Genomic DNA, 23,870 nt, shown 5'->3' on the forward strand with positions numbered 1-23,870 from the left:
CGTCTATAAAGTGTCTGGCACATACGGATTAGAAAAGATAGCGCTACTTTTCTTAACCGTAGCGAGGCCAATATGATCATCGGTGGGGAACTTGACTTAGTCCCCTAGCAGCTCTCAGCACTAAGGAACTGGTCCTCACTAGAGGCCCTAGAAAAATTTTATTTCTGCTAGAACATGGAAGATACTGTTTGTCCGATGTCTCTGCCTCTGTCATAAGACTCTAGCAAAGGTCTTTTTCCCTCTCTCTTTCCCCTATAATCCGCTGTGATACCTGGCCATTAGATGACTCTTCCCTGAACCATCACCTTCACCATTTACCTCATCTTGCTCAAAATCTTTGAGTATCTGATGCATATTCAAACCTCTCCATAGGCTGAACCTGTCCTCCAGTTCAGCTTTTCTGTTCCTTGCTTCCTCTATGCACTATGGACGTCCCTGTCCCCATAGCTTTGTCTATGTCATTTCCCCTGCTGGGAAGACATTTTCCTCCCCGAATTTGATGTTCCCCCAATTTGGCCTGATGTGCTCATTCAAAGGCTCCTCTCTGAATTCTTTCCAGATGATCTGATTCTGAGTCTTCTTTGTCTCCTCCAAAAATAGCAATACATATTTTCAGTGCTACCCTTTAAGCCTCTGGCAGAAACTACCTTGGCCAGCGAGCAGAAGTATCAGCGCATCAGCCAGTGGTATTTACTGAGCATCTGCTACGTTCTGGGGGCTGTGCAAGGTACGAGTTTTGGAATTACTAATCTAAAGCCAGTCTCCAATCTGCTTACTAGCCGTGTGACTTGGGCATTATGGCCTCTGAGCATCAGTTTATCCATCCATAACACAAGGGCATGAATGCCTACTTCCAATGGCTATTTGCAACTGAGCTGAGATAATCCACGGCAAGTGCTCTGTGCGAAGCCAGGCATCTAGCAAGAGTACAGCCGCTGTTAATACAGTTACTAATCAAGGTGTGTGATTATTAATCGTTAATCCCATCTGGCTCCTCAAGGGCAGAGACTATTTTCTATTTCATTGTGTTCCCAGCATTTAGCACAGTGCCCTGAGCCTAGTCAACAGCCAAAACGTGTCTACGGATTATAATGTAATAAACTGTTGCCACAGTGAGAATTAGTAAACCTGTTCCCAAGCGCCCTAAACTAATACACAAAATTCACACCCATACGCATCATTCTGGAACCAAAACCATAAATAAATAATCAAATTATGTACACAATAAAAAGCACCCAAGGGCCATACACATACAGCTAATTACTCACAAGAAACGCAGCGCTCAAATTCTAGCAATTAAAAGGCAGGACAGCCCACACGTATAAGTCACCGTTGGGCATGGTCTGACTGTCTTGGCTTGATGTGCCCATAAATCACGCTTTCATGTCCTCACCTGTAATTTCTGCAAGGAGCAGAGATGAGTCAGTGTGAATTGTTCCAAAGTAGCAAGCTGTGGTTGTTCCATTCTTCAGTGTTCTCCTCTAAAAATAAATCACAAAAAACCATGAATCGCGTGTGCCCAGAAAAGTCACGTGGCAAATAAAGAGGAAATAGAATTCTAGTTTTTCATTTTAAAATGTTTTTATTTAAAGGTATGCCATCTTGATATGAAATGCGGTTAAGGTAAATGGCAAAAGTATTTATATTCCGGAAGTGTGAGCTGGAGAAGAAGCTGGTACTTCTGATTTCCTAGATTTCACACCGTTCCGTGCTGCAGAGTTCACAAAATGCAATACCGATTAATTCCTTGGTTTTTAGGATTACTTAAGGATATCCAAACTTTATTGCATCCAGGGATGAGTAAATGAGATTTTTTTTTTCCATTTTCTACAAGACGGCAAAATTATTCAGCCAGATTTCTAGTTTAACCTAGCAGGTTAGTAGCACATTTCCACTAACCTAACAGTAAAGGAGTATAAAATGTATTAACCCAGAAGAAAGAGACACGAGCAAAGGAAGCAATTCTTCATCCTCTTAGAAGACAAAAAAAAAAAAAAAAAAAAAGAATGAAAACCTGGAAGTGACTATGGAAGGAGAGAAAGAAGTGTCGAGCTGTTAATAGGGAATTGGCTAGCCGTCTGTATACAGATGATTAAACCTGGCAAGACCCTTCTCCTCCTTGCTGAAATCAGCCAACCACCCCAACCAGATACTTGGAGGAGAGAATTGCTCTTGCAGAAACTTGCAGTCGTATTTGAAGACTGGACACCCACTATGGCAAGGTACGGCAGGGAATGGAAGGAGTTTTAAGTGGATAATCTGGTTGACCCTCTGGATCCTTGGTCACTTTTCCCCCAAAATGTCCCATATGCAAGTCCCACCATTCCTGGCAGGACTAAGGAACTCTTTCCTAGAGAAGATGAATCGTTCTAGAAGGAAGATATCCTCACAGAGGCATTTGGGGCCCAGAGTTGAGAGGGCTGTTCACTGCCATCACTGTTTATCCTATAATAAAGTTCCCTCATCAACAAGTGCCACCCCAACCAGACTTCCAATCAGTATTTTAGAGCATCGCACTTAAATATGAAATGTACGCTCAAGGTTCAACAAACACTGGAGGAAAGTTAGTATAAAAAAAGAGGAGGCAAAAAGAATCTGGAGGAAAAAAAGTCCCAGAGGAAAGAGGCAATCTGTAAGGCTAGAAGGAAGCTTGATTAAAAAAAAAAAATCTATGCGGGCACCTGGGTGGCTCAGTTAAGAGTTCAACTCTTGATCTCAGCTCAGGTCACGATCTCAGGGTCATGAGACGGAGTCCCAAGTCAGGCTGCATGCCCTAGCCAGACTAAAGTGAACTCCAAATTAACACAGAAGTGCAATCTAATGTTTTCTATACTCTCAAAATTTTACACACATCGAGGCTTGAAGGTGAACTCAAAATAGAAAGTGTCGGCTCTTTAGGAGGACAGTGGAAGCACCACACAGACAAGGACATTAAGTCTTTCTAAGGCAGGGGAGGAGGGCTTTTTTTACTGGATGAGAAATTGTACTTTCACGTTGGATGGGGACAAAATAAAACGTTCGAGAACCTGCCCAAATTATAGTTAAAGAACAGGACAGAGAGAAACCACAGAGGAAAAAGGGGAGACAAAGGAGGGAGAAGAGAAAGGAAAGAAACCCCAAGCTATCCTAACTGGCCCCCACTGAGTTCAGCCCATTTAACAAAGCAGCTACATGTGTGCGACTTACGTAATTGCAAGAAAGGAGTTTGGCTTTAAATCCTAACCGAGGAGGCCACCTAACATACAGCTGCTTCCCGTCTTCATTTGTTCTATATTTGGGCATCCTGGACCCAATGCCACCCTAGTTTCTCATAAGCTTTCAAGAGGGCTCTTCTGTTAGTGACGAGTTTGTATCTTTCCCATTTATAAGAATCTACCAAGAACATCAGGCTGTGGGTAGTGTTTCTCAATCTTTCCCCAGCCTTCAGTTCTTGACAAGAAAGGTTTTGAGACCAAGTTTTTTGAGCTCAAAATAGATGCCAAACATAGGATGACTACAAACTTCAAGATGAGTAGCGCTGGCTTCTTAACAGAGTAGATGATCTGCATTTCCACTGGGCTGAAAGAGGGAGCAAAGAGTGGCCTATTTTCTTTCGATTCATCTTATACCTCCATGGTTTGACAGCTCTCTGGAATTAGCTGGATTCATCAGTTGAATCTTTGACAACCCGACAGAGTAAGCACATTCATTCTGTCACCCAGAATATTTGCAACCAGTTTATCTTGGCACCTTTACCAGGGATCTCACTCTCCAATCCCTTGACTGCAAACGATATGATGTATCGATTCCTGCGCCTTTAGTGTTTTTAGTTTATTCCAGTGTAATTGGAAACTGTAATTTCCCATCCATTTGCAATTTTTTTTTTTAAGATTTTATTTATTTGACACAGAGAGAAAGAGCACAATTAGGCAGAGAGGCAGGCAGAGAGAGAGGAGGAAGGAGGCTGAGCAGAGAGCCTAATGCGGGGCCCGATCCCAGGACCCTGAGATCATGTCCTGTGCTGAAGGCAGAGGCTTAACCCACTGAGCCACCCAGGTGCCCAGCAGGTTGCAAAACTTAAAGGAAGATAATCCAGGCTGGCTTTACTGGGATTTTTTTCCCCAAGTAATCTTGGGAGATGTTTGCTAATATATATTTTAAATCACTTGCATAGTAAATGATCAACATCATCTATGGCGCAAAACTCTAGGGTCTTGATTTACCCATTTGCTGAGGTATAGATCTAGAACTGTTTTATGAGGGAGAAAATAAAACGAACAAACAAAAATGGCTTGGATCTCTTCCTATGTATGGTTTTAGCATCCCTGAGTAGTCTTCAGTCTAAGGATGGGTTCTAGTTAACAAATCTCAACTTCTACAGATTTCAGCAATATCATCAGCTCTTCTGACATTAAAGTATGCAGGCCTGCCTGCTCACCACCAGAAACACAGGAGTAGGCAATGCAAGTATCTGTCAAGAATAAAATCTATTTTGTACTCACTGACATTAAATACTTAACTCTCTGCTACAAGAAGTAGTATTTATGGAGTACTGCCTGAAGGATATATGGTACTAGATACTCTAAATGTCTAAACATAAAACAGTGATATATTGTTTTTTTAAAAATACTATAGCACCTTAATAATATATGTTTTGACAACATAGCATGCATCTATATGAAATATTATTGAAACTAATTTCTAAGAAAATCAGTATAAGGAATAGAAATGCTTTACCTTAACAAATATCTTCTTTTTTATCATATACATAGTGCAAATTACATCACTGATTTTCCTCCCTGGGTCAGCGGCTAGAAACTTAAAGCTGAACTTGTGGCAAATTCTAACAGCTGCACGGACCCCCATGGTATACGTTTCCCTCTCAGTTTTATTTTCTTTTCCCCCTTTTTCCCTCTGCCATGCTTTCATGACTCATTTGCTTCCACTGTGTACTATGTTATTTTAAGGTATCTCCAACCCTTTTAAGAACAATGAGAGGGATAAACACATTTTGAGAAAAGATCTGGTGTGGTTAACACAATTCATTAACACAGTGGCCCAGCAATTTCATGCACTGTGTTAGTCCCTCTCAGTTTTTCTGGTGGATGCAGGCTAATTAGGTAAGAACCACCATTACACTGAATTTATGATTAAGGAAACAGGCTAGTCCTCGCTTATACTCCTCAAGGCTTGAATAATACGAGACCAGGGGAAATGGCAGAATGGTTAGGTAACCTTATAAGGCTTATAATACTGTCACCATCACACAGCCAGCACTTTAGAAGAAAAACCCTCTATGGGTCCAACAACAAGGCAGAAATGTTCAGACTAAGCGCACTGCATGACAAAGGGTAGGGGTCAGATAAGAAGGTATTTGCAAAAGGTATTCTCCATTGCAGAAGCTATTTCTGGTTGCTGAGTGGATTTGGCACAGGGTTTGGGGTAGAAAGAAGGGGACTGATTTCTCTGAGAGAGTGGAAGTAAAGACATCTTCTGAGCCCTCACTACACAGTTGGGGAACTCAGCAGTCACTGGTCAATGACTTGAACCAGCTCCATTGCTCCCTCTAGTGGTGTTAATGCTCATCACATTCCCACTACCCGCTATAGGAAACCATCCTCTTTTCCCTCCTTTGGGAAGCCACTAAAATAACATGAAACCCTTTAACTATAATTTTAACTTTTAATTTTAAATTTCCTTACATTTTTTTAAGGCAAACATATACAATGCTTACCATGTGTCAGGCACTATTCTGAGAACTTCACAAATATTAACTTATAACAATCCTATGAAGTTACTATCATGATCTCTACTTTATATTACAGATGGGGAAAATGAGTCACGGAACTTTCCAAAGGTTACACAGCTATTCCATATGGTCCCCAGAACAGCACTGTGGATTGGCAGGAGTAAGGGAACACACACTTGCATGGAACTCAAATTTAGTAACTTGAAACACAAGAAGTAACAGATCGAGAGTCAAGAGAGCCCACCAGATAGGGGATTTGAGGACTTGGATTCAAGTTTCTCTCTGCTAGGGGCTAGCTTGTGTAGAAGATGTAGGTGGTCTACACACTCCTGGGGCTGTGAAAAAAAACTGAAAATGTCTCCACAGTCCACTCTAGCCTCATCTGCCTATGCTTTGTAACTAAAATATGCCCCCAAGAAATAGACGTGTCTACAGGTGATTTGGTCGTAACACGCTGCTACTCACGAGGAATATACTTACAACAACTCTGGTATATACTTCTTCCGCGAAGTCGATGTTCTGGAATTTGAGTTCTGTAGGAAATGTGTACATGGTCAGCCAGTCCAAAAGCGGCAGGTCCACATTACTCCCAGCAAAAGAATACTGAGGGGCATGGATGTGTGTATCAACCAGCCCGGGCATGAAGAACTCACTGGAAATAAATACAAGGGGAAAAGAATTTAATAACATCTTCAATCATTTTCCATATCTTTAAATCCCATTTTCTCTCCACAGTGATTTAATTGTTCACCCCACGTAGGTTGGAGCTAATGCAATCAGATGACTGTAAATTCTCCTCTTATCTCCGGATCAAGAAACAGAAGTGAAGCTTGCTGGGAGACCTACGCCTCGTGCACTGGAATGGCAGAATGGCTCGTGTGGGGTTAACCAAAGATGATCGAGGCAGGCAGAAGCACCGCATGGAGAAGAAGCAAAGCAGTCGTGGAACAAGACATCGATGACTTTGTTCTCATAACTGGAGGTTGTAGGATGGAGAGCAAAAATGAGAAACAAGGTCTTTAAAGGTTTTAGAGCCATGCTAAGGAATCACTCCCAAGTCATTAAGGATGACTGGCAATGACAAACAGTGGCCGCAGTGCTAGACTCACAGGTCCTCTAGACTTTGGCTGACTCCAAGAGACCTGGTCCTCTCCCCTGTGAGGTAGAGGCTGGATTCTGAAATGAAGCAGCAGGAGCAAACTGAGGCTGGTTGGCAACAGGCCATCTTGGGAGATGAGACTGCCCTGGGTGGGGGTGTGGGATGGGTAAGTGAAGACACAGTCCCCGGGCTCGGACAGCCTTCTCCAGGTGCTGCTGACCCCTCCTGCTCGTCCCTTGGACCACCAACTAATTTTCATATTTCCACTGATTCTTGTAACAGAAAGTCCTGGAAAGATGTTTGGAAGGGTTTTCAGGGGCACTACCCACAGATTCGAGGCAGCCCCCAAACTAACAGACACTTAAAACAAATCCAGTTCACTGGTGTCTGTTAAGTGTCTACACACATCCAAACAGATATCTGTCAGAAGACTGTATGTACCACCACCAGCACCTCCTAAGAAAATATTGATTATATTTTAACATGAAGAACTTGAGCTCAAAAGTTGACATAACAAAGAATCCCTTATGCTACCAATTCAAATGTATACCGCCTCAGTGAAAGGCAGACAAAGCCCAGGGTATCTATAAAATGCATTATGTTTAAAGAAATGGGAACCAGAAATGGTGGCCATAATGTGGTTGGTGGCCACAGTGGATAATGTTTACTGAAGAGGTATGTGTACTGGGTACACCATCTGTGTGTGTTGTCGTACTTGTGGGAGTCAGTTTGTTACAGGAGTTAAGTATATGCATTCTTGGGGCACCTGGGTGGCTCAGATGGGTAGGCACCTGCTTTCAGCTCAGGTATGATCCCAGGGTCCTGGGATGGAGCCTCATATCCGGCTCCCTGCTCGGCAGGGAGTCTGCTTCTCCCTCTCTCCACTGTCCACCCTGCTTGTGCTCTGTCACTCTCTCTGTGAAATAAATAAACAAAATCTTAAAAAGAGAGAGAGAGAGAGAGAGGCACGCCTGGGTGGCTCAGTAGGTTAAAGCCTCTGCCTTCAGCTCAGGTCAGGGTCTCAGGATCCTGGGATGGGGACCCGCATCGGGCTCTCTGCTCAGGGGGGAGCCTGCTTCCCCTTCTCTCTCTGCCTGCCTCTCTGCCTACTTGTGATCTCTCTCTGTCAACATAAATAAATAAAATTTTAAAAAGAGAGACTTAAAAAAAAATATATATATATATATACATTCTTGACTCAGACTGCTTGATTTTGAATTCAGACCCCACCATCAACAAGCAGTGGGATCACCGACATGCTATTTAACTTCCTTGTGACTCAGTGTCCCCTGACGTACAACAGAGATAGGAGTTACACCACAGGGTTGTTGTGAGGATTGTTAGCAAGTGTAAAAAACAGTGCCTGGATAATATAAAGCACTCAAAAAAATAGTAGTTATGATGATGTAATGCTCACAATAAACTTAGGAAGTAAGTTATCCTCATTGACAGAAGAGAAAACTGAAGCTCGGGAAATGTAAGTAACTTTAAAAAAAAAATCAATCAACTAGTCAGCTTTGGAGCCTAGATTCCAATCCAGGCTGTTTGTCCGGAGGCTCAGTACTCTTGGTCACTACCCTTCGGAGGACAGAGTTCGTCCTCACTTTGGCTGGGAAGAGCCGTGACAAGCTTGTATGGCAAGAGGGTGGCATTAAGTGAGCCTACGAGGTGGGGGGCACGGAGCACGAGGGGGTGAACCATGGATTCCTCTCAGGTGGGAGTTGCGGACCTCTCAGGACATCTCAGTCCTGGGGCTTTTCCTGTCTCCAACACCGCGAAATGAAAGGGCCGAGTGATTTGTTCATGTTGTTGTATTGTTCAAACAAATAACATTTCTCAAATAGCTGGTAAATTTTTAAAACTTTCCTAAACCTTGTGGGAGGTCCCACGAGAAATAAGATGTCTTCAAAGAGATTATAATCTTGTTGAGCAGATTAGGGGTGGGTGAGGCTATGTCTAGGCCGGGTGGGGAGACACGAGAGAGGGAGAGAGAGACAAAAGCAGAGCTGGTCAAAATATAAAGGATCTTAGTGGGCAATTTCACTCCTAGTGGTCTACCCAACTGAAATAAAACAGACCCTTATGAAAAAGCGCCGGACAAAAATATTTAGAGCGGGTTTATGTATTCTAGCCTCGAAATGGAAACAGTTCAAATATCACAGGGAAACAGATAAACAAACTGTGATATTTCAACACAATGGGATACTATTTGGCAATAAAAAAGAGAGAACTACTGATATAAACAACAAAATGGATGACTCTAGGAAACATTATGAAGAATGAAGAATCCAGACACAGGAATTACTGATTTATTCCAGCCATATGACACTTCAGAGCAGGCAGAAGTAATCTATGCGATAGAAAAAACTTTAACAGGGGACAAGGGGCTGAGAGGGACAGAAAGGAACTTTCTAGGCTGATAGGAATGTGTCATATTTTGATCAGTATATGTTGGTCACATAGTTACATGTGTCTGTCAAAATTTATCAATGTATACACCTAAGATCTGTGCTACACTAAAAAAAAGTTTCAAAACAACAGCCCCCCCCCCCCCCCCAAAAAAACCCATCTTAGAAAGGGTCTTGAATAATCAGCTCAGTGAGTTAACTGGTATTGGCTATTCTCTAGCCAGGAGGGAGGGTATGCTGAGGATACTTGTTACTTTGTTTTTTCTTCTCTTTTGCAGAGCTGTGACACACTGAACCTCGGCTGTAGGATATGAATTTGGCCGTGGCAGGAATGTGCTAGGAGACTCCTTCCATGCATGTCCCAAGCATGACATTTCTGAATAAAGATTATGGTGATAAGAACAGAAAGGAAAAGATGAATACAAAAGAAAAAGCTTGATATTTTATTAGCTCTGGGCAGCAGAGGAGAGGAATGAGTCCAGAAGAGAGCTTTTGAGCATGTGAAGCTGATTATAAGATATGATGTGCAGGGAATGTAGGAGGAATTCCCACATTGGGGGCAGGGTAATGTTATTAAGTCTAGAGTCCGTGTGATCTCCAATGGTCCAAAGAGCATCAGAAACATGGGATAAGAGGTGACAGATTCAGGTCTGAGAGTCTGCACGGCGGAAGTAAGCCTTGTGTTTGGTGGTGCCAACGATTTCTATATAAAGAACAAAACTGAATCTTGAGCAGCACCGTCCACTTACAAGAGTAAGAATGAGGAACACAAGGCCATACTCCTTCTGGGCAGAGCTGTCAGGAGGACTGAGGGAGACCCAGGAAAGAGGGGTAACAAGAACAGCAGTGAAGGGAAAAGAGTACAGAGATTGTCAAGGGCAAGGGTCAAGGGCAAGTGGTCTCAGGCAAGGAGAGCCCTCATTTCTATGCGGTGACTGGGGAGACACCTGATTTCATGTGGATTCAGTCCTATACCGTAGAATACTTACCAGAACTCTAGAATGGTTTAGTTACTGTGTCCTACATGTGGAAAAGAAACCCATGAACATGAAAGATCAGTGTTTATAGAAAGTACCGGGCAGAGGGAGAAATCCCTTTAAAAATATTTGGTAGTGGGGAGCGCCTGGGTGGCTCAGTGGGTTAAAGCCCTGCCTTCAGCTCAGGTCATGATCCCAGGGTCCTGGGATCAAGTCCCGCATCGGGCTCTCTGCTAGGCAGGGAGCCTGCTTCCTCCTCTCTCTCTCTGCCTGCCTCTCTACCTACTTGTGATCTCTCTCTGTCAAATAAATAAAATCTTTAAAAAAAAAAAAAAAGTGAAAACAAAACAACTTAAAAAAAATATTCGGTAGTGGAAGAATGGGAAAGTAGTGGGAAAGGGAAAGTCATGGTTTGTTGAGCATTCTCTTAAGGAAGCAGAGATGAAAAAACTCTTTTCAATTTTCCTTACTCACTAGCTTCAATGCCTTAGAAAAGCTCAACTTCCCCATCAATATCATTAATTTCATATTCTAGACCTGCAGTGCTGGCCAGTCTGTATCAGAATCTGAGGACAAAGAAGACGGTTTGCCCCAAATACACTTATCAAAGCACCCACTCATATTTTAACCAAGTTGACAATGTTCATGAAAGCTCTACCATCAAAACATAAGACAATCTAGAAGGTTCTGAGGTGCCCAAGCTGTTTGCTCAACATCGTCAACCCTCATTCACCTGCCAGCTGGGAGGTGTGATGGCCCTGTGGGCTTGGGAACCCCAGGCTCTTTGAAAATGACCATTTCCTTGTCCAACAGTGCAGAGGTGTAAAACAACCAATAACATCCTGTCTTTACTTAAAATTTTAGTATTTTGTCCATTACGGATTTTTTGCATTAATTTTGATTTTTAAAAATGGTGCATCCAACTATTACTTATCTTCATTCCTGAGATTTTCTCCTTCCCAACTACCCTCAAATTCCTTGCCCAATGTGAATGCCTCACTTGTTTCAGCCTAATCCTGGCCCTGCCACCCTCTCTATGGTCCACGGTCACAATCTGATCCACTTCCATTAAAGCTCTGCTCAGAGTGCTCCGGTCGTAATTTTCATTTAAGAAAATCCACATCCCGGGCCGCCCGGGTGGCTCAGTCAGTTGAGTCTGCCTTCAGTTCAGGTCGTGATCCCAGGGTCCTGGGATCAAGCCCTACATCAGGCTCCTGGTTCAGCAGGGAGTCTGCTTCTCCCTCTGGCCCTCCCCTTGCTTGTGCTTACACATGCACTCTCTCCAATAAATAAAATCTTAAAAAAAGAAAAGAAAAAGAAAATCCGCATCATGCTGAAATAGACCTGCAGGTACAGTTAAACACACGATCAGAGACACCGTCTTCTGTGGTATCTTCATTGTGACTTACGGAAATTCAAGCGCACATATCTGTGTGCTTGGTGTAAGGTTTTCTACAAAGACCTCAGTCTTCCACCAAGGTTTATGTTTTTTCTTACCTTACCACTTCTCTGTGTGTGGTGCCTACAGAGGCCCCAGAATCTGTATTTGTCCGATGGGCTTTCCTCCAAAAGCAGCCTCATGAAGAGGAGCTAAAGGATGTGAAGACCCACAGCAGTGTTTGCCCCTCCCCCCACCCTCAACCACTCCACCCCCTCCCCTCAGCTCATCTACTCCCACAGCTTCTGCCCCCTTGTCCTGAAGGCCTGCCAGCAGGAGACTAAATGTCAGTCATTCCTCAACATACATCCTCATACCAATCTAGCAAGAGGAAGCAGACAATCACACAGAAGTGGCTAGAATTATCTCCCTGCCCACTGGATTCACTTCCGGGCCCGCTGCCCAAGACCTCCCAACCCAGAGAGGCAGCAGGTAGGAACCTGAACACAGACACAGGTGCACCAAACTTCATTATGAACAGTCGCCCCATCCGTCAGGACTGGGACCAGCCCCTCTGTCTCCAAGCCTTACGGGTAACCCAGTTCACAGAGCTGCTGCAGGGTCCTTAGGAGGCATCCACCATCACTGAGAACAATTATTCTGCTAACAGCCTGGGAGACAGGCTCGGAGAAGGGAAGTGACTTGCTTTCAAGCTGTAGCGAGAGGATTCAAGCCAGATGTTCTGGTTCCTAGTTCCCTGTCCTCACCACACCGCTCAGAAGTCACTTCCCAAGTTATAACAATGCCTGTAGGGGCCCCTGGGTGGCTCAATGGGTTAAGCCTCTGCCTTCGGCTTCGGTCATGATCTCCAGGTCCTGGAATGGAGCCCTGAGTACTCGAGCTCCCTGCTCAGCGGGGAGTCTGCTGCTTTCTCTCTCTCCCTCTGCCCCTTCCCCCTACCCATTCCCTCTCCCTCCTCTGTCTCTCTCTCTTACTCAAATAAATGAATAAAATATTTTTTAAAACCCACAATATAAAACCACAGCTCAAATGCACTTTGGGGGATGGCTGTTCCCTAACTGCGCTGTCACTTGCTGCTCCCCAAGCCTCCATCTCCCCTCACCCCTGGCAGTTTCTCTTCCTCCCTCTTTATTTCCTTCCTTCCTTCCTATATACCTTCACAGAAGGTAGCACAACCTATCACTGGCGTGCTTCCCTATCTGCGTACCTGCTTGCTCTCTGAGATCCCCGTGGGTTATAAACCCTGCGAGGGCGAAGACTTTACACATCATTTTCTCCAGATCCTGGTTGTTGCACACAGTGAACTCCACAAAGATCTGCTGGACAATTAAACGGATGATGGCAGCCTCCTGTTCTCAAAGCATCCATTCTTCAGCTTCCTGTTCTCGAATTCCCTTCTCATTCTCACCTTGCCCCACAAGGAAAAAAATAAAACCTCTCCGACTCCAAGGCAGGTCTGTAATCACCTGAGACTAGTGAAGGGCATTATTTAACAGCAAAAGGGAAGATGTTGGCTGTACTTACTGGTTGCTTAGTTCTCTTACTTCACACGGCTTGAAGCACCATTCTTTGGCCAGCTTTTCTTGTTGGGATGCCTCTTCTAGAAACACTATCTTTAAAAGAAAGAAAGAAGAATCACAGATCAATAAGCCATAGGCATTTGTTGTAGTTAAATATCTAAATCTTTTTAAAAAGGTGTTTGATAACCAAATGGGATAGAGTTCAGACACAAAAGGACAGGGGTTTGCCTCTCCTTGACCAAGGAAGCAAAGTGCATGAAATTTCTTTTTCTGCCTACAGATACACATAAGACTTCAAAAAATTCTAATTTGAAGACACAGGGTATTAAAAAAGGCTAATTGATATCTATTTCTCCCCACATCCCAAAATGATTAAAGGAAACAATTATTTATAGAAAGTGTACCTCACTGCAGATGAATATAAGACTTTTGTTAAGCTGTTAAAGGAAACTCATGTCCAGAGTATGGTAGTAGTATATCATGGGTAAAGCTATTAACACTGAATATAACTGCACATAATAATTGCCCGACAATCAAATCTTAGCATGAATTATGTTGATGCTCTGGTTCTGGCCATCTGCCATAAAGAAGTTTGCTATGTTTTTCTAGTATTGTGGATGAGAGGCTAACAGAGCAATCTCTTACGATAGCAAAGCCCTAACAACATGCGCAACAGCTGGGGAACTTTGGAGGGACACTTAATTCTCTCTTGGTCTGGGTTCCCCATCTGCACCCTGGGGATAACATCAGTACATACTTCACAGGGTTACTGTAAAGACTAAATATGGTAACTGTGGTAAAGATGTTAGCACATCCCTAAAATATATTAAATGCTAGACACATTGTATCTATTGCTGATTCTTTTTTAAATACAGTATTACTGTTTTCTCTATAAAAGTGGACTGCAAAGCCAGAAAAAACAAGGGATAATGGAATATATATGCAGGAAATATCCTGTATTTCATCTATCAATGTAATATTAGAAGAACAAATGTTTTATGGTACATAAAATATTGAAAAAAGACTGCTAAATAGAATGTATCTAATTAATTAGATACAAGGCACTATATTAGCAAGGCACTATACTGTGCAAAAAACAGTGGAACTGAAAATAAAGTAAAATATGTTGATTTCTTTATTCATTGACGATACACTTTTTTTTTAATGGGATTTTTTAAAAAGATTTTATTTATTTATCTGACAGACCGAGATCACAAGTAGGCAGAGAGGCAGGCAGAGAGAGAGGGGGAAGCAGGCTCCCTGCTGAGCAGAGAGCCAAATGTGGGGCTTGATCCCAGGCCCCCGGGATCATGGTCTGAGCTGAAGGCAGAGGCTTTAACCCACTAAGCCACCCAGGTGCCCCTAAATGGGATTTTTTTATTCTCAGAAAAGAAAATGAAAATGTAATTTCTACAAATGAGAAAATATAATTTGATGACCCTGAAAACAGACTGGAATCAATAAGTATAAAAGCATATCCATAATTAATTTAAAAAACACAAAAACAATTTATCTCTATAACTCAGAGATGATTTACCATTAAACACATAAATACATATATGCATACCTACATAAAAACAGTTTGTAAAGCACCTGTATTCACACATTTGAACATATATTTGAAATAAGTGGTTTTGAGGAAAATATAAATGATCAAAAAACTTATTCTGGAGAGACAGGGAAACTGAAGGAACTAGTAACTCTGGAAGAAACTGAGTAAGTTTATTTGTTGTTTCTTTGGGATTTTTGTTGTTGTTGTTGTTGCTGTTCTTTAAGAGAGAGAGTACGAGCAGGTGTGGAGGGGCAGAGGCAGAAGGAGAGAATCTCAAGTACACTCCTGCCGAGCGCAGAGCCTGATGCAGGACTCGATCTCATGACCATGAGATCATGACCTGAGCCAAAATCAAGAGTCATTTGCTTAACCGACCAAGCCACTCAGGCACTCCATGAAGAAATTTTACTAACACATTAAGTAAGCTTGTGGTTCAGAAACACGCTAATAGAACTAAAATCCCTGTCACAAATACAAATTCCTCCCTTCTAATAATCGAGCCTCTCCCCTGAGGACATGGTTTTCCCTGTGCTTCTCAAATGGTAGGTGTTCACGCATCCGAGTCAGGGAATGAATTGGTTCCTTCCATACCCACCACAATCCTTTCCAAACCATTTCTCCTGAAGCTCCTTATAAACTAAATTCTTTTAAGACCTGCTCCTTCCAGCTTCCAAGAGCCCCTTTCTCTCATTTTCTAGATTTGTTGATGCCTGGCTCGGATTCTTCCTCTCCACTCCAAGCCCTGCCCTCATTCCTTTGAAAATCACTGCAGACTTTTGACATCATGACCACCCACTTCCATGAATTCATTTTCAGCGACTTTTGCATAAACAAATGAAAAAATGAAGTTCAAGAACTTCATATCACAGTCATAACTCGGACAAGTTCATGACCCACAACTGCTCCACCTCCAAAACTCCTGCATCACACATCAGACAACAATGACCTCTCCTTCCAGTTTGCTATTTCAACTACTCCAACCAGTCTCCCACCTGGACAACCTCCTTTTACCTGCTCCTCTCCACTCTTCCCCAGTCCATCAGTGGTCTTCTTCCACAGTGTCCCTGACGGGCTCAGATTCTGCCACCTATTATTTTATATTTCTTATGTCTTAGTCAACAGACATCTGGTAGAAGTTCAGCCTTAACTGAATCCAACTCTCCTCCTCTCTGGGCTACACCTGTGGACCCAGACAGCGCTGGAGCAAAGCACATGACATGACAGAGGGAATATCCATAATCATCAAGGTCAAGTATACTCCTACCAAGGCCTGTGCCTGGCACCCTAAGACCTCTCTCTAGCACTGCGGTCTTTACTCTCAGTAAAACTTACAGAAAACCTAATTGTATAGACACCAAGATATCATTAAAAATGTTTTTTCAGTAATAGATTAATGTTATCAAATAACTCAGAAGGAATTCAAAGAATTGAGAGACATTGCTATAAAAAAAGATCCTCTCAGTCACATCTACTTGATTTATGTGAAAATGTTTCTCAGCACTTACATCTACAAAAATGGAAAATAAGAAAAAAATTGATGGTGCTCCTATTTTATTCTACCAACAAGCAACACTTGTCCATACATATATTATCTAGTTGGAGGAAAAAACAGCTTTTTGTATTTTACATTTCACAAATTACCATATGGTCCCAGGAAATTTTAAATACATTTATCCACATAAATTTGACGGCAATGCTTGATTAATAAAAGACTTTCCAATATAAAACTATATCACATTAGCATAGACTCTGTAAGGAAAGTAGAACAGAGTTAGTAGTTCAAGAAGAAAAAGGGACCATATAGTATTTTAGATCATTAAAGAGAAGCTAGTTCATGATTTTTTAAAAAATAGATTAAGGTAGATATCAAGTCACTATATTTTTATTCTATCAGATAGATTTTTAAAAGTAATGTCACAGTTCAATTTTAACAGATACATATTTATAATCTGCCAAAAATTATGAGTTTAATAAAAACTATGCATATCAACTTTTTAAAGTGTAAAAGCAAATAGATTTTTAAAATTCCTTTAACACATTAGTTTAAAAAGAAAAATGTAAACAGCCTTTCTCTAGTCAACTCATTCCAGCCCTCCATCATGAAGATTTGAAATCTATCCCCTCTTCAAGTTTCTCACCGCACTTACCCAGAAAAGGATACATTACACAGGCACAAGAGTGAAAAACTGAAAACAATTTCAAAGTCAGTCAATAGGAGGTTGATTAAATACAATGCAACAAAAACTAAGAGTGAAGGGGTGCCTGGGAGGCTTAGTTGGTTGAGTGTGCCTCTTGGTTTGGCTCAGCTCATGATCTCATGGGTCGTGGAAATAAGCCCTGCGTTGGGCTCCGAGCTCAGCGGGGAGTCTGCTTGAAAGATTCTCTCCTTCTCTCTCTCTCTCATCAATAAATAGATCTTTAAAAAAAAGTTACAATGAAGGCTTAGTATCTACCTAATGGAATATTATCCATGATACCATCTTACAGTGTTTTTAAAAATGCAGGTTACTAGATAACATGTATGGTATAATCACATTTTAAAAAATATTTTGCTGGGGCGCCTGGGTGGCTCAGTGGGTTAAGCCGCTGCCTTTGGCTCAGGTCGTGATCCCAGGGTCCTGGGACCGAGTCCCGCATGAGGCTCTCTGCTCAGCAGAGAGCCTGCTTTCCTCTCTCTCTCTCTCTCTCTCTCTCTCTGCCTGCCTCTCTGCCTACTTGTGATTTCTGTCAAATAAATAGATAAAATATTAAAAATATATATATTTTGCTTTTCCTTACTAGTCTCTCCCTCCCCATTCCCCTCCTCTTTAATCACATTTTTTGGTAAGAATATGGTGTGTGTGTTGGCATGTCTGAATGTTGACTGTAGTGATCATTTCCTTAAAGTACATTCTTTGGGATTCAAAATTGTTAATAAGTGGTTTCTTGTAACAAAATCATCAAAGTTAATTCCATTTTAATTGTACATGAAAATGTAAAGTTAAAAAAAAAATAGAATACATAAATGTAATCTCCATTCATGGAGCCTATAGTTGGGGAATTCGGATTCACAAAGACAGATGATACGTGAGACAAGGAAGGGATAAAGAGAGAGCGCAGTGCCCTGGGGCTCAGATGGACAGCAGTGGGTGTGTTCAGTGAAGGTTTCGAAGGCAGAACTCCGGCCAGAGTATCCGGGGTTGGAGAGAAAAGGATGGAAAAGGTAAATAATGACAGGAACAGAGGCAAAAAACTGCAAGACGTAGCGTAGACAGGAGTCTTCTTTAAATACCATTGTAACACTGGGTTGGAGAGAACTTGAATCCACAAATCAAGGACTTATTAGATGGTTTTCTTGCTCCAGCTCATGTATTCACTCAACAATTACTACCTGCATGTCAAACACTACTCCAGGGAGTAGGAACAATTAAATCGATAGGTGAATACGAGGTATATTGCTTGTATTAGTGAGCGCTGTGATGAAAGATAAAGCAAGCTAAATGGTTGAGATAAAATGTGGTGTGTGTTGGATCTCTCTGAGCAATGACGCTTGAGCACAGACTTGCATAAAGGAAGGTAGTAAAACGCTCACATATTCTGGGAGGAACAGTCCAGGCAGAGGGAACAAATCAGGACAAAGGCTCTGACACGTCTACTTAGATTTAAATTAATGCTTGGCAAGTTTTGAGACACCAGTTAGGGATATGGCCCAAGGACTAGAAGAATAGAGATGGTAGCCAGGGGCTTTGTAGATCATGGTACAGCCTTGAGATTTATTTTTAAGGAATCTCTAAAATTATTTTAGAAAATGAATACGGCAAAGTTTTAATATATCGCTGATATTCTCTTTATAGGGCAATAATGGCTGTTTGATCCTGAGTTTCTCTGGGCTTATGGGGCCATTCTTTCCATCTTTCACCATTTCATGGTACCTGTTATGACTCACGACCTTCCTCCACAAGTCACAGTTTAGGTAGGCTCTCTGGCACATACAGAAATCATTAAAAACCAGGTTTCATACAATCAAAAAATCAGACATGGTGCCAGCTGACCAGAACCTTCTCATCTGAGCTCCTTTTTTTCCAGATGAGAAAATTGAATCCCTTCTGTTAAGGAAACCACTCCAAGTGCTCTATCACTTGAAACTGTGCTGTTTAGGATGAGCAGTACTGAGAATGTCAGCAATACTAAAGCCAGTATCGGATGAGTAATGACTGTCAGCTAATGAAAAAACTCTCTCAAGATAGAGGCTTCAAACACCAGATGGCAAATTTGGGCAAGATGTTTGTTGTTATGAAGAGTAAACTGCTCTTTGGGTCACTGCAAAACAGCTGGGTCAGCCAACAAAATAAGTTTGCCAAACTCTGCTACAGACTCCTAAAAAGACTCATGTAAGTTAAAACTGTATAATTTGAGGGCGCCTGGGTGGCTCAGTGGGTTAAGATGCTGCCTTCGGCTCAGGTCATGATCTCAGGGTCCTGGGATCAAGTCCCGCATCGGGCTCTCTGCTCAGCGGGAAGCCTGCTTCCTCCTCTCTCTCTGCCTGCCTCTCTGCCTGCTTGTGATCTCTCTCTGTCAAATAAATAAATAAAATCTTTAAAAAAAAAACCTGTATAATTTGAAAACCACCCCAGTGGCTTACACAAACATGTCCAAAAAACTTTATCCTATTTATGACTGGTTTTTTGATTGGCAATAGCTTTTTTTTTTTTTTTTGGCAATAGCTTTTAATAATTATTCCTTTTAACTTTAGAGTTTAATAAAATACTCTTGGAGGGGCGCCTGGGTGGCTCAGTGGGTTAAAGCCTCTGCCTTCGACTTAGGTCATGATCCCAGGATCCTGGGATCAAGCCCACATAAGGCTCTCTGCTCAGCAGGGAGCCTGCTTCCTCCTCTCTGCCTGCCTCTCTGCCTACTTGAGATCTCTGTCTGTCAAATAAATAAATAAAATCTTTAAAAAAAATACTCTTGGAAAAGTGTAGTATTTTTGGCTGTCTTATTTTTTTTTTCCTGGCTGTCTTATAAAACCTTATTTTGCTGTAGAATAAACGTGATTTTTGATAGATAAAAAAGTAATTTTAGTAATTCTTCTGATCTAATGACATCACTGGTGATTCATTGGCATTTAGTAACTTTTTATTAGAAAAATAAAACATGTTCTAAAATGATGGGACATCTGATAATAATAATAATAATAAATATTATTAAATGTACTTATTGTATGCAGACACTTACAGTAGAATACCAACTAACACATGTGGAAGGAATGATAGAAAGTTAGCATTGGGCAACCATCATTGTAATAAATGAGTCATGCAAAAATTATCAATGAATGTGGTACATAATGAACTATGGAACACTGAAAAGAAATAAAATAAAATGGAAAAAAAACTAGTGAGAGAAAATTTTGTAGGAGAACAGGATATTTATATAAATTCAAAATATCTCTCCACATAATTTATTCTACATTGAAAATAATAACTTCTCAGTGGAAAAATCTACTACCTGAAATCACTACATACAAATACTTTAGGAAATCACTACCTGAACCAAGTGAACAAAGTTAACATTAAGAATAATGGGATTAAAAAAAAAAAGAATAATGGGATAAACCAGTATCATGCGTCTGGGCTATGATGCACCAAGAGCACAGCACCAGTTTCTGTGGAATTCCTGCCAAAAAATAAAAAATCTGAGTCTAATCATGAGGAAACATCAGTGAACCCAAACTGGAAGACATCCTAAAACAAAACAAACAAACTGTCCTGTCTTCTTGGAACTTAGGACAGTTAAAACTTGAAGATCTAAAACAAAACAAAACAAAACAAAAAAACCCCAAACAAACAAAAAAAAACCAAACAGGGGTGCCTGGGTGGTTCAGTGATTTAAAGCCTCTGCCTTTGGCTCAGGCCATGATCCCAGGGTCCTGGGATCGAGTCCTACATCGGGTTCTCTGCTCAGCAGGGAGCCTGCTTCCTCCTCTCTCTCTGCCTGCCTCTCTGGCTACTTGTGATCTCTGTCTGTCAAATAAACAAATAAAATCTTTAAAACAAACAAACAAACAAACAAACTTGAAGACCTGTCCCAGGTGAAAGGCAACTAAAAATTCATGGTAGGTATAAACAACCTGTGAAGTCAGTGGGCATCCTGACCCAGAAGGAGGAAAAAGCTATTAGGGACATTACTGGGTCAGTAGGCAGAGTTTGAAGGGATCTGTGGACAATACGGCAGATTTAGATCTACATTAATTTCCTGATCTAGACGATTGTACGTGATTATGTAAGACAGCATCCTCATTTTTGTTTTGTTTTGTTTTGTTTTGTTTTGTTTGGAAATACATACCGAAGTATTTAGACTAGAACAGGATGTTTGTAACTTACCCTCAGTTAGTTCAGAATAAAAATATGTCTATATACATACAAAATACATATACACATATAAAACATGTATATATGCGTACCGGGGCAGGGGAAGAACCATGAAACAAATGTGGTAAAATGTTCATGGTAGGGAACCTGGGGGAAGGCTATATGAGAGTTAGTCAGAGTATTCTTGTAGCTTTTTAAAAGAATTTTGCAATGATTTAAAAATAAAGAAATCTTTAAAAAAAATTTTTTTTTTGGTCTACTGATTTGTCAGAGAGAGAGTACAAGCAGTGAGAGAGGCAGGCAGAGGGAGAAGCGAGGAGCCAGATGTGGAGCTCAGTTCCAGGACCCTGGGATCATGACCTGAGCCAAAGGGAGAGGCTTAGCCAACTGAGCCACCCAGGCGCCCCTAAAATCTTAACTACGAAGCAAACAGTGTACTGTTTAGAAATACAAATATTCAAATGAAAGTATCATCACAAGTAAGGACATGATAAGCAGAAAATTTAGGATCATGGCTCCCTGAGAGGGGAATGGGACGGGAAGGGCATCTGGGAGCCTTCAAAGAAAGCTGATGGTTCACCGTGTCTTCATTCATACCCCACACACAGGCATTACAACTTTTCTTTTTTATGTGAGCAAATATCTGAGCAAAAACAAGTTCTCTGCTCGTAATAAATGTTATTTTTTAACATCGAAATCATACCACACAAAATGTTCATGCTTAGCATCTGTGGAACACTCAAATCACCAACAGGAAACACGGTGAGTAGGGTAGAGGCAGTGGGAAAACAGAATGACACAGATCTGATATTGACAGCACCTAAACTAGCAATCTAAAGTGAAGTCATACTGGGGCACTTGTTTTGGGACTCTAGTGTTGGCTGAGGTCATGACCTCAGGGTCCAGGGATCAAGCCCCATGTCAAGCTCTACACTCAGTAGGAAATGTGCTTGAGGACTCAATCTCTCTCTCTCTGTCTCTATCCCTCTCCCACTCCCACTCTCTCTCTCTTTCTAAAATAAAAAAATAAATAAATAAATCTTTTTTAAAGATTAAAAAAAGAATTAAGTGAGATCATATATGTCTCTTTAAGCAGTCAGTAACATGGGAGACGACCTCTACATGTCCCTGATAGTTTGTGAATGGCTTTTGGATACAAATTGTTACACCCAAATTTATTCATTTCCTAAATTCAAAATCCCTTGAGGCCTTAATCAGTTTCTGGAATAGGGGTAGTATTGTCATCAAACATTGAGTCGAATTCACCCCAAATCTCAAAACCAAGGTATTTACCCCAAAGATACAGATGTAGTGAAAAGAAGGGCCATCTGTACCCCAATGTTTATAGCAGCAATGGCCACGGTAGCCAAACTGTGGAAAGAACCAAGATGCCCTTCAATGGACGAATGGATAAGGAAGATGTGGTCCATATACACTATGGAGTATGATGCCTCCATCAGAAAGGATGAAAACCCAACTTTTGTAGCAACATGGATGGGACTGGAAGAGATTATGCTGAGTGAAATAAGTCAAGCAGAGAGAGTCAATTATCATATGGTTTCATTTATTTGTGGAGCATAACAAAAAGCATGGAGGACAAGGGGAGTTAGAGAGGAGAAGGGAGTTGGGGGAAATTGGAAGGGGAGGTGATCATGAGAGACTATGGACTCTGAAAAACAATCTGAGGGGTTTGAAGTGGCGGGGGGGTGGGAGGTCGGGGTACCAGGTGGTGGGTATTATAGAGGGCACGGATTGCATGGAGCACTGGGTGTGGTGAAAAAATAATGATACTGTTATGCTGAAAATAAATAAATGAAAAAAAAAACACAACACATTTGAATCATTAACCCATTAAACAACCCAATAATTTCAGTTGCTATCTCACAAAAGACATCTTCAGAAACAAATTCAGCAAGCGGACACCTGAGCATGAATTTAGGAAAGGCATTCATTTTCTCTTTTGGAAACTGAAAGGTGAAAACAATAGTCTACAAAGTTTATTTCAACAGACTGTAGCAGGCACATAAATACTGATAAGAAAATGCTGGCATGCACGAAAGTACTGGCCACACAAATTTACTCCTTTGTTTTTTTTAAACGTGAAATCTGCTTAGGGACCTGTTATAGGTTGGAGTCAGTCTCCCTAAAATTCATAAGTTGAAGTCCTAAACCTCCAATACCTCAGAATGTGACTGTATTTGGAAATAATGTCTTTACAGAGGTAATCAAGTTAAAATTAAGGTCATGAGGATGGGCCTGAATTCAATAGGAATTGTGTCCTTATACAAAGGGAAAAAACATGGATGGGGGGGCGCCTGTGTGGCTCCGTTGTTAAGGATCTGCCTTTGGCTCAGGTCATGATCCCAGGGCACTGAGACTAGGCACTATATAGGGCTCTCTGGTCAGCGGGAAGCCGACTTCTCCCTCTTCCACTCTCCCTGCTTGTGTTCCCTCTCTCCCTGTGTCTCTCTCTGTCAAATAAATAATCTTAAAAACAAAAACAGGGAGAAGATGCCATCAACAAGCCGGGGGAGAGGCTTAGAACAGATGCTTCCCTCACATCTCTCAGAAAGAACAAACTCTGCTGATACTTTGATCTCAGACTTTTTAAAAAAATTTTTTTTTAAAATTTTTATAAACATATAATGTATTATTATCCCCAGGGGTACAGGTCTGTGAATCTCCAGGTTTACACACTTCACAACACTCACCATAGCACATACCTTCCCCAATGTCCATAACCTAACCACCTCTCTCTGGCCCCCCTCAGTTTGTTTTGTGACATTGAGAGTCTCTTATGGTTTGTCTCCCTCCCGATCCCATCTTGTTTCATTTATTCC

At 41.5% G+C, this 23,870-nt stretch overlaps 1 protein-coding gene across 1 annotated transcript in view; it reads right to left on the reverse strand.

Moving 5' to 3' along the window:
* Positions 1-23,870, reverse strand: part of GDA (guanine deaminase) — a 75,565-nt gene that overhangs the window by 25,893 nt on the left and 25,802 nt on the right. Inside the window, exons 2-4 of the mRNA XM_059411863.1 lie at positions 13,136-13,224; positions 6,209-6,380; positions 1,394-1,481 (exon numbers count right to left, since the gene is read on the reverse strand). Of these exons, the coding sequence (XP_059267846.1) occupies positions 1,394-1,481; positions 6,209-6,380; positions 13,136-13,224 (349 nt within the window). The remainder of the gene's footprint in view (positions 1-1,393; positions 1,482-6,208; positions 6,381-13,135; positions 13,225-23,870) is intronic.

Source organism: Mustela nigripes, chromosome 9 (genome assembly GCF_022355385.1).
Source record: "Mustela nigripes isolate SB6536 chromosome 9, MUSNIG.SB6536, whole genome shotgun sequence".
Taxonomy (NCBI): domain Eukaryota; kingdom Metazoa; phylum Chordata; class Mammalia; order Carnivora; family Mustelidae; genus Mustela; species Mustela nigripes.